Source organism: Condylura cristata, unplaced genomic scaffold (genome assembly GCF_000260355.1).
Source record: "Condylura cristata isolate star-nosed mole 26May11 unplaced genomic scaffold, ConCri1.0 scaffold00003, whole genome shotgun sequence".
NCBI classification, from domain to species: domain Eukaryota; kingdom Metazoa; phylum Chordata; class Mammalia; order Eulipotyphla; family Talpidae; genus Condylura; species Condylura cristata.
Window position 1 is genome coordinate 59,725,196 of NW_004567104.1, and position 11,658 is coordinate 59,736,853.

Below are 11,658 nucleotides of genomic sequence, written 5' to 3' on the forward strand. Positions count from 1 at the left end.
TAAGAGTTTCAGTTTTCTAAGTTTTGGATCCAATGAGATAATTGTGCTACATCACTACAAATTCATCCTCTATCTGTGAGATGGTATCGCTCATTCCAGGATATATGTTTAGTACTGTTGAGGTCTCAAAAGTTCTGTTCGGGTTAATTTTATTTTAATTATAGGGAAACTGAAGTAGATTTAGAAGGTAAATAATCATGGACAGAATTAGAAATTTAAAATTATCAGAAATTAAAGGTTTTGATCAATAATATAAATTGTTCACTACAAAACATCATACCCAGCTCATAAAGGCTACTCAGTGTTTTATTTCCATGGTATATTAAAAGTACATAGGTGACCCTCCCTGGTGGCGCAACAGGTTCGGACATATAGCACTGCAAAATGGCCATAGCCGCTTTAGTGTGAGTTTGATCCCGGGCCCAGAGGTGATCTACATGTCGCAAAAGACCTCTCCTGACCCGCCTGCTGCTCCCCTAAGCAGTGTACTTCGTCAATCTGCCTGTTCTACTCCCTACTCTGGCTCTGGTGAAGCCTCTCACTACCCCTTCACATCTAGCTTGTACCCCAGTTCTGTATGAATAAATAAATCTTAAAAAAAAAACTCAAAAAAATTACATAAGCATTTCATAAATTGCCCTTAGGTTGTGAATTATAGCTTCTTTAGAAAACAGTCCTGTGTTTCCCAACAGTTTAAACATACTAACCATGTGAACCAACAATTCTACTCCAGATATATAAACTAGAATGAAAAAACACACGTACACAATGGTTAGTATATTAATGTTCATAGTAATAATATTCATAATAGTCTAAAAGTAGAAACAAACTAAATATCCACTATCTGATAAATGAAAGAATGCATGAGTAGGATTCACTAGTAAACCAACTTATACATGCTACAACATGGATACTCTTAAACAGACTAAGGTAAAGAAGCTGATCTCAGGACAGAACATGTTGTATGCCTCTACTTACATGAAATTTCATCATAGACAAACACATAGAGATGGAAAATAGATTGGTGGTTTCTAGGGCAGGAGCAATTTGAGAAAGAAGAGAAGAATATAGGGATTCTCTTTGAGGATAAAGTGTCTAAGTTAGATTACAGCACAGGACCTCAATGGTGGTCTACGGGATTAAGTCTCAGTGCTGCCATTACAAAGTCCCAACACAACAGTGGCCTGTTCTATCCTGACTAGTGAGCTGAAGCACATGGCACAGCAGACCTCTTCTGGCTTGCCCACTGCTCCTCTAAGCAATGAATTTCAGGAGATCCACTTATTCTGCGCCCTACTCTGTCTCTGGCAAGTCCTCTCACCACCAACACTTCTGGCCTGCACCTCTATGCAAACATAAATGAAATCTTAAAAAATAAAGGATGTTTATTGCCAGCCTATTACTACTAGGGGTGCTACTTTTATTCTTCCTTCTCTTTTTTCAATTATTACAGAATATGTATTTGGAGATACATTTTAAAGTGATTAATTCTGTGAACTTGAGGAATCATCTTCATCTGTTGTTAATGCTTACATGAAAAGCATCCTCTAAATACACAGAAAAGTCTCATTTCATGAACAAGCATCAAACAAGAGTTATTATTCCATAATACAGAAGTGTGTCCTCTTAGGGCAGGTGAGAACCTTTTGAAGGAATGTTGAATTATGCATACCCCTCACCAGAGTACTGGAAAACATAGTGGTGTTAGTTCCAGGATCAGCAGGAGAATATCTAGGAAAATCACAATTCTGGAGTAAAAAATATTCTTGGTTTGATAGAACATACATATATCAAAGCAAATGATCTTAAACCTAGTCTCCTGCCAGGAGACAGTAAGAGCAAATAATCAGGAAATCATGATTTTTATGTATATGTTTAATATTTATCTCTCTCTTTAGCTCTCACTCTTTCCCTTATTCTTTCCATCTTTCCACTCTCCCTCCACCACCACCCCTAAACACACAATCAGTTCAAGTGGGAATGTTCCATGTGTCAGTGATGAGAGCATAAAAATAAACATCGCAAAAGGACCCCACAAGCACACTGCCATATAGTCAACAAATATTACATTATCTTGTATGTGTCATCCAGAAGAGTGGGAGAAGAGTGGTTCACAGAACAGACAAAGCTAGTCTGTGCCGAGTTGCTCAGTAGAAGTCAAATCAATAAACAAACTAAAAACTTTCTATTGTTGTGAGAATATTATCTACCGGGCACTTACGTTTCTAAACTAACTGCTCTTTTGTCCAAACTGTCTTTTCAAGAATATCTATATCTTAGCGATGTAATATATAAGTATGTGTGTATATATATATATATATATATATATATATATAGCAGACAGTTTTTGAAAATAGAAATGATCTCCCTGAGAGCATCAGAAAGATATACTTAGTGTCCCATACAGTTAGAACAATGTTTTTCTCCAGGGCAAAGTTAGGCAGGTTTCCTTATTGCTCATTATAAAAGAGTGAGCTTCCCAAGGTCGGGGTTCCTCAGCTGGGACACAACCCACAATGGGTATGAGTGCATCATCTTCCCCGGCCCCTCCCCATTGGCCCCTGGGGCCACAGGCCAGGCAAGGGTGAAGTCGACCTATGCTTCTGGCTTGGAGGAGGAAGCCCATCATTTCTGACCAGGGATTCTTTTTTTATTTTTAAGATTTATTTATTTACTCATACAGAACTGGGGTGCAGGCCAGAGATGTGGAGGGTGAGAGGATTCACCAGGAACAGAGTGGGGAGCAGAACAGGCAGATCGACAAAGCACACCGCTGAGGGGGGCCAGGAGAGGTCTGCCGTGCCATGTGGATCTCCTCCGGTCTGGGGCAGGCAGGGATGAACCCATGAGGAAGTAGCTTAAGCTTCTTAGTGCAGTGTTTTAACCAGCTGCACCACCAGGGAGGGCCCTCTGACCAGGGATTCTTAACTCTTCCATGGCACTTATGTTTAACTCCCAAGCTTGCCACTATGTAAAACATCAATTCATTCATGTTTCTGATACACACAGACAAGCACACAGATACTTCTCCAGAAAAAGATGAACACTGTGATAAAAAATTAAGACAAGTAAAATCTAATAGTTTTTTAGGGGGAGCAAATCGAACAGGGTGTCATGAAACTGAGTCAGGTCTCGGCCCTTGCTGGTTACTTAGCAGGCTAAAGCTTAGCACTGCAAGCCAGCGGCAGCTGCTTCTGTGCAAGTTTAATTCCCAGCCCCCCTGCTGATCCCCTCAACAGTGTCCTTCCTCAGTAGGCCTATTCTGTTCCCCACTCTGTCTCTGGTGAATTCTCTCACCACCCCTGCGCCTCTGGCCTGTACCCCAGTTCTGGCTGTATGTATGTATATATATATATATATATATATAAAAGAAAAAAACTGAACCAGGTCTTACCCTATCAATTGAAAGACTTAATCCAGGGGGTTAGTACACAAGGAAGAACATTTCAGGTTGAGGAAAGAAAAAAATAAAAAAGTTAAGCCCTAAAGAGGGCTTTCCAAGGAAAGTTCAGAATCTAGGTTCCAACTGGGAGTGTGAGCAAGTGATATCAGAGAGCAAGAGAGAGCCTCAACTTGAGAGAGTTTTGCAAGAACTCTATCAAGAAGCCACATGAAGATTCTACTCAAGAGCACTGCCATTATCTTCTCTGGAGGTCTATTAAAAAGTTCTCTCGGGCCTTTGTGGAAAGAATTAACTGGGATGAAAGTAAGGTGTGGAGATTATGGGGGTAGGAACAGATGATCATTTATCAGGCTACTTCTATAATCCACAGAGTAAGAAATATCTGTGATATAATTATTTGAAAATATTTCAAAGTAAAAGGAGAAATAGTGAATGCCTAGTGTATGGACAGATATGTGGTCATCAAATATAGTAAAATAATGGTAACATCTAGTTGAAATAACTGAGTGTTCACTCTAAAATTGTATAGCTTTGCTATGTATTTGCAAATGTTTATGGTAACACAATGGGGAGAAACCAGAAACACAAACACACAGAATTGTTAGCATCAAGGTGTATTTGGGAGGGTTTAAAATGTTGGACGTGAGCTGTGAGGACAAGTTTGAGTGGGAATTTTATGGGGAATACACCTGAGAGGAGACATCAAACTTCATACAAAAAAATAAATAAATAATGATGTATAATATATACATATAAATATTAGAATAAATATTAGAAATAAAAGTCAGTTGTAAAATAAAAGAATCATTCTTCTCTCTCACTAAAAAAATAAAAGGAATGTGAATTTGATATATTCACATTAGACATCTAGTTCACTGGATATACCAGCACTGTTCCAGGCACTGGAGATACAATCCAGTATACATGATGTATCACATGCTTAATTCTTTTGTAGTTGTTTTAACTTTTCTGAAAGATTTATTCATTTATGTATACAGAACTGTAGTACAGGCCAGAGGTGCAGGGGTGGTGAGAGAATTCACCAGAGACAGAATGGGGAGCAGAACAGCCAGACTGACCAAGTACACTGCTGAGGAGAGCAGCGGGCAAGACAGGAGAGATCTGCTGCACCATGTCGGTCACCCCTGGGGCCAGGGATCAAGCTTGCCCTCAAGCAATGGAGGATGGCTTGCAGTGCTGCACTTTAACCCACTGTGCCACCAGGGAGGACCCTTTGTAGTTGATTTTAAACAACTTTGTTTTTAAATACTTTGGCACCTTTAGGGCCACACTGAACAAATGCATAGTACAGAAGTGAGACAGTCCCCAACATTTGTCTAAAATTGTGGCAGACATATGAATACCCTTCACCCTCATCCCTTCCATCAGCACAATCTGCTCCAATCTCTCCATAATCCTTGCCAAGAGCAGCAAATCCACACAGGCCTCAGAAAACGCTCCCTCCTACATGTCCTCTCCCAGTGGACAAAAGCAGGCTTGGCGTTCATCAGGCCAAACCTAAGGTCCAGGTGAGCCCAGGCCTCAGCAGTGGCTATGGTATCACTCAGCATGCATACAGCTCACTGTACTTCAGGCAGGTCTTCACCAAGTACCACAGTGGGAAGCCTGTAATGAATGGCAACTTTGCAAACCAGTATCCCTACTGGTATCCCAATCCATACACTGGATGCTGTGTTTGGTCTTGATGGTGGCAATAGCAACACTGACATCTTTGGAAATCTTGTCACCATGGTACAACAGGAAGCAAGCCATGTGTCTACCATGGGGAGGGTCACACTTCACCATCTTGTTGGTTGGCCGAAGGCACACAATGGAGATAACTGTCAAAGAAAACTGTCCATGGTGGGCTTTCTCACCAGAGATGACAGGGCATATGTGGACAGAAGGAAGCCTATGTGGGGTAGGGCAGCAAGCTGGTCTGGGATATGGTCAGATCAATATCCAATGCGCCATTAAAACTGAGGGAAGTAGTGATAGAGGATGCAGTGTGGCTAAAAAGGTAGATAAGGTTAGTATAGGTTTTGCAGTTAATTACGAGGTTTCTAGAACTGATGTCGTAGATAGCTTCATTGTCTACCATGAAGGCACAATCAGAGGCTGGGGGCTTGGTGGGGTGCTGAGGACGGAGTGTAGGGGTGGGGGCTAGGCGGATGGAGAGCTCAGGCTGGGGACTACTTGCCAGAATTGGCAGACGGTTGTTCCATCAGCAAAGAGGTGAACCCAGAAACAGTTGTCCCACCAAAGCTGTGGAAAACCAAGAAGGTCTACAGACCTGTGCACTGGCCAGCCAGCTTGCAAATTCAGTCCAACACCAGGAAAATAATCTCTTTGCCAAGGGTGTAGTGCCTCTGGGACAACTAATGGCAGCCTCTTTCTTGCCTGTGAAGAGCTTCTTAGGGTGGAAGAGCTGGTGGTGGATGCCAGTTTGAATTCCATCAATGGCTGTGTGTTCAGGTCTACATCACTGAGCTGGGCACATGCTTGCCAGTGCCCATCTTACTGAGGGTTTTGAAGGAGTCATCTTCTCCCCCTGTTGTATCACGGGCATCTAGCCATTGGGTAGATGCCTTGTTTCAGGCAACAGAGTTCCCAGCAGGCATTCCCAATCCGGAACCAGCCTGTATTCATGCATGACTGGGAAGTGTAGGGTTCCAGGGGGATGAAAGAGGAGAGGGGGCAGTGACAAAGACCTCCCACTGACAGAATCTGAGGAAGAAGCAGTGCCAGGGTGTATCTCTATAGAACTTATATGCCTCCATGAGATGATAAGGGCAGTTTGAGAACTGTCAGCATAAAGACAGCTTTAAAACCCATGTGAATAGATGAAAGCTCTTAAGGATATGGTACAAGTGGAGGAGAAAACACAAAAGATTGAGGCATAGGTTACTCTAACAGTGTTCTAAATATATAGAAATAGGAATTTTGGGTGAACACACTACACTTTACTTACTACCTTAGATCTCTACTAGGGATAACCTTTGAAATACTACATAGGAAACTTTATATAGTTTTTCACTCATTCTTCATTCAAATGATTTTTAAAAAGGAAAGCAAAAAAGCAGTATCAATGAATTGATATAGACTGATAAGCCTATACCTAGGGGTATTGGAAAAATCATAATACTTTTCTCTCAAATGATATATTGTAAGTTCCACTGTAAACCTGAAGTCAGTTCTATAGATGCCTGTTTGGCTAAATTAGAAAAGAAAAGCTCTGCACTCAAGTTTGTGTAAAGCTATGTAGCTTTGTAAATACAAAAACAATAGGTTTTCCAATTGTATATATCCAAAGGTAAAATATTACTTACATATTTCCCTTAAACGAAGATTTTCTAAACTGTTAGTAAAAAAAAAAACACCCTCAAGGACCCTCCCTGGCAGCACAGCAGGCTAAAGCTCAGCACTAAGAAGCTAAAGCCACTTCTGCATGAGTTCGATTCCCGCCTGCCCCTGAGGTGACCACATGGCGTGGCAGACCTCTCCTGACCCGCCCACTGCTCCCCTGTACTTTGTCGATCTGCCTGTTCTGCTCCCCTCTCTGTCTCTGGCGAATCCTCTCACCATCCACATCTCTCTGGCCTGTATCCCAGTTCCATATGAATAAATAAATCTTAAAAAAAAACAAAAACAAAACAAAAACACCCTTAACTATTCAGTCTTCAAATGTATTTCCAATTCCTCCCACCACCTCCAGAAAAGGATGAAAAGGAGTAAGAGAAGAAAGAAATGAAAGAAAGGAGAATGAGAAAAGGAGGAAGAGTTATAAGTAAGTAAAAGAAAAATGCTTTTTTCTAAACTCTTCCAAAACTAAATTACCCTTGCGAAGCAATTTTTTCCCCTATAGGCTGCAGGACTACTTCAGCAGGTATTCCTAGAACACACATGCAATAAACATCAGCTCCTTCCTTTGTGTGTGTGTGCACATGTGTGCATGTATGTGTGTGTCTATTGACACACACACACACAAATGCCATATGAATGCAATTTGCTCATGTTAATTAATTAGTCCATATTTTAATTGTCAAAGATGCTTACATAATACAGTTTGGTCAGGGATGAGATGACCAAAATTATCGGGTTTTGTAGAATCATAAGACTTTTTAAGAAATGGTTTATGGTCCATGTGTTGCCTAGAATCAAAGATATTCAAATGAAGCCAATTCAGATGTGATATTATTGCATAGTTGCAAGAATAAATTTCAGGTTACTTAAATGCAATTTAACTTCTGAAATGGACTACATATGGCTATGATAATAAGCCCATTACTGAGAGAAGTACATTACTGAAATGTATAAAGCTTCATGAGATCATACAGTTGCACTATGCACACACATTCCTTCATCTCCCCAAGTATCATGCATGTCATTTTCAATTAATAGGTAAAGATTAATAAGAAAAAGTTATCACTTTTAAAATACTTTCATCCAAGTATAGTAAAAGTATCAAATTGACACAATGTAAATTTATTTAAAAATCTTGTGAAGGTTTGTATTAATGCCTTGGAATTAACTATAAAACCTATTCTGATATAAAACTAAATGAAATCTATAAGACAACAGCTAAATTCAATATATATTCACCTGGAAAATAATAAAGAAAAAATCTGCATTTGTCTAATCTGTATCAAATAAGGAAATGCCAAATAAAAGTTTGTCTATAATTCTCAACTAGCTTAATATTTATCCTCTATGAATTCCTTACAGACACAAAATACTGAAAATCATAAATAAATAACATTAGCACATATCTTCTATGAGGAAGCAAAGTAGCATTTTTCATATACTATAAAAATGTACATATAAATAACCCACCAAGCAAATTTCAATGCAAATCTATGTATCATTTGTCACTGCATGAAATTAATTTCTGTGTCTAGCACCAAGGGTAGTCAGTATATCTTTGAAATGGTACAAGCTTCTCTAAATTTAAAATTCATAGGGAGCACACACTTCTAAGAAGGATAATAAGTAAGAACAAATCACAGAATCCTGAAGAGTAGGAAAGCTTAGAGATCCTACAAACCAAACCCCTCCCTGGGATGTGAACACTCAGGTCAGTGTGTTGAAACCTAGAGGGCAGTGTTGTCTACATCCCAAATTTTCAACAGTCCCTACAGTCTGGCATCAACCTGGTGTAAAGCAAAGGTAATCCAATGTCAAAGAAGTATTTGCGTACTAATTCTGTAACAGTATTCAGAGTTTCCTTTGCTTTGGACAAGTCAACATTAAATACAAATAATAGTTTCACATACATACAAATCTAATACTATGTGTTTGCAACTCCTTAACCTTGGGTATTTTTCACTAAATTATTATGAATTATGTTACATAACTGTGCCCCAATATAAATTTCCCCCTTAAACTATAATATTAAATCATAACAAAGATCCTAGGTGTGTCTCTGGGGCAGGAGGCACAAAGTGGGAGGAAATGGAAAGAAAGAAGAGAAAGTGGGAAAGGAAGGAGAAAGACAGGAAAGGAAGAGGGAGAGAAAGAGAAATGTCTTGCTACTGCTGTTCCAGTAAGCTGGTTAATTGCATTTGTTTCATATATCTCCAAACACCCTGGTACATTAATTACATTCTGTAACACCAAGCTCTTCTGATTCCCTCTGTCACTTCCACTGAGCAACTGAATTGTATTTCTCCTAGCTACACAATGATTAAAAAACAACTTGGTGGTAATTTTGTAGTCTATAAAATACAGACTGTGTATCAATGTTACTGAGATATGTAAATTCATAGTTTCTGAAACCATATTATTCCAGAAAGTTTCACCAATGTTTTCTTATCCTGATTATCAAGCAGAACTTAGAAAAATACCTAAACCTTTTTGTTATGGGTTTGTAAATGTAAAGGTAGAAGAAATGCAAGGTGATTACAGATTAATATGAAAAATAATATATATATATTTGCATATTTATAGATATACAGATACACATATATACAGTCCACAATCCAGTTCAAAATGGTTCATCCTAAACATCTACTGTTTAGAAGGAGGAACAGAGGAGTGTGCCCAGAAGAATACTTCCTCTCCTATCACTAGCTAGGAGGGAAAGGTACTCATGTAGTTCATGATTGAAAACAGCCACTTGACAGTAGGTAAACTCATCTGTATTGCCTCATGTTTATAGAAAGGCTTCCTTTTTGAGTAGATACATTGAGTTCCTTACAGCAGCAGCTGCCAGGAACAAAGTTAGTTCCTGCAGGCAGGCAAACATTAGGCAGAGTCCCGAATAATGAATTCATCCACAATGCAAATGCCAGATGAAAGTTTATATAGCAACAAGCTCCTATGATGGCTCAAATATTTGAATCAATACACCTTAGATGTTTTACAAGAACAGCAGTATAATATCTAAAGTTCCACAATTCACATTGGGGTGGGGGGGGCGGGGAGGGCAGGGCGGCCTGCTCTAGTCTTCTCTTTAGACTCATTCTTTCCATTGATGTAAAAAGTCCCTAGAAGGCTAATACCAAATATTCTGTCGACTTTCTTCTTTTGAACAAACACAAAAGCATAGTAATGATTACTTCCACTCGTCCTTCAGAAGAGCTACAAAAAAGGATTTTGCAATCCTCTCACAAGACACTGACATCCTGTGAAATATCCCAGGAAACCAAATTTGAACAAAAGACAGGAGAAGCAGGCAGGATGCTGTCTGCCTGACAGGCTAACTCAACCTAGAGGGAGACACCGACAGCACCTGTTTCAGATCCCTATTGTGCTGCCACTGGGGGCCAAGCTGAGTGTTCTGTGCCCACAGCCGGCCCAGAGCGCTTTCCTGGAGCCTCGCCCAGTCTTACTTTTGACAGTTTTCTCCCAATGATCTGGATTTTTCATTCTGGTTTCACACTGGGAGAGCATTCACCAGCACGCAGGTGATACTCATTGATCCCGGTGATCCCTGTCTCTAATTCCCAGCCCACAGAACCTTCCCTCAAGTGTCTGTTACCATTTTTCTTTACTTGATAATTTCTAAGCCAAAGTTCGGATATAAGAACAGACACCAAAGAGAGAACAGGCGCAGGAGTATCAGTTTGGATCAAGAGATTTAATATTTTTCTAGCAAAACTACGAGCCCTCTGCGTTTACTATCCAACTTCTCAACTAATTAGGTAAATTGCAACATTAACAACAATAGGTGAGTACTCACGTGTTCTGCTTGCAGCAGTTTAGAAACAAAAGACTTAAAACCTCTGCCTCCCCCAAACCCCCTTTTGCCTGGCCAAAAGGGCAACAGACATAATGTCATTTTATTTATAGTCTACATCCGATTCAGAAAGAAATGTGCCCCCTTTTTATGGGGGGGGGTAGTGGAGAAGGGGAAATAATTAAAACACTTTTTACTTACCATTAACCCCAATATACAAAAATCCACAAAGCAGTAGTTGTGTAAACATCAGCCGACTCATTTTGACATATTAAAAAGAATCCAGGTTGTTTAAGAAATCAATCCCAGAGAGCAAAAGTACAAAAATAAGTATCAAAAAAAGAGGTAGGTCCAAAGTTTAGACTTTCCTAGATGCTAATTAAAGTCATGAAGAACAAATTGCAAGATCAGAGGGGGCTGGCGAAGAGGCTTGGATGGGGCACATCTAGATCCATTCAAGTGAGCAGAGGGTATACTCCAAAGCTGTCTGTATTTCCACGCTCTGGCTTTCGAAATCACCACAAATTCAGCCCAGCCGGAGGGATTATTCAAGTGTGTCTAACCCTCTCTCCTTAGGCTCCATTGCAATCCAAAGCCAAGTTCTTTCTTCACAAGTCAGGAAGATGAAGGGGGAGGAAAAAGACCTAATTCCTAGAAAGTGTTCCACAAACTTGCCAGCGCGCTGCCGAAAAACCATTGGCCAGCCTGCTGGGTTGATTCCCAGGGTCTCCAGCTCCGCGTCCAGAGTTTTTTCACTTAACTTCCATAACACGGATGTGTCAAAGCCACACTTTGCGGGCGGGCCGACTCGGCGGGCCTCTCCTCTGCAGCCTCGCTGCCTCCCTCCACCACTCCCGCTTCCGAAAGAGAGGAGCAGGAAAATCGCGACCGCTCGGGCGGAGAATCCGAACTCCTACGCGGCGGGGCTCCCGGGAGGAGGGACGGAGGGAGGGAGGGGCGCGGCTGCGGCAGCGGACAGCCCCGCGGGGCGGCCTCAGAGGACTGGGAACCCCGCGGCGAGTCAGCCCCCGAGCGGCGCAGCGGCAGAGAAAGGGGAGCGCGCAGTCAGCCGCCCGGC

The 11,658-nt window shown here is 40.8% G+C and overlaps 1 protein-coding gene and 1 pseudogene across 10 annotated transcripts in view; both read right to left on the reverse strand.

Moving 5' to 3' along the window:
• ROBO2 (roundabout, axon guidance receptor, homolog 2 (Drosophila)) overlaps positions 1-11,658 on the reverse strand; it is a 1,357,399-nt gene that overhangs the window by 508,564 nt on the left and 837,177 nt on the right. The window contains exon 1 of one of the 10 annotated variants that reach the window (XM_004675295.2): positions 10,782-11,454. The exons of 8 other annotated variants lie outside the window; for them this stretch is intronic. In XM_004675295.2, the coding sequence (XP_004675352.1) occupies positions 10,782-10,842 (61 nt within the window). In that variant the 5' untranslated portion in view covers positions 10,843-11,454. Of the gene's footprint in view, positions 1-10,781; positions 11,455-11,658 lie in introns of those variants that run through there. One more of the 10 variants, XM_012731326.1, reaches the window with a different exon arrangement.
• Positions 4,650-7,547, reverse strand: LOC105854112 (annotated as a pseudogene).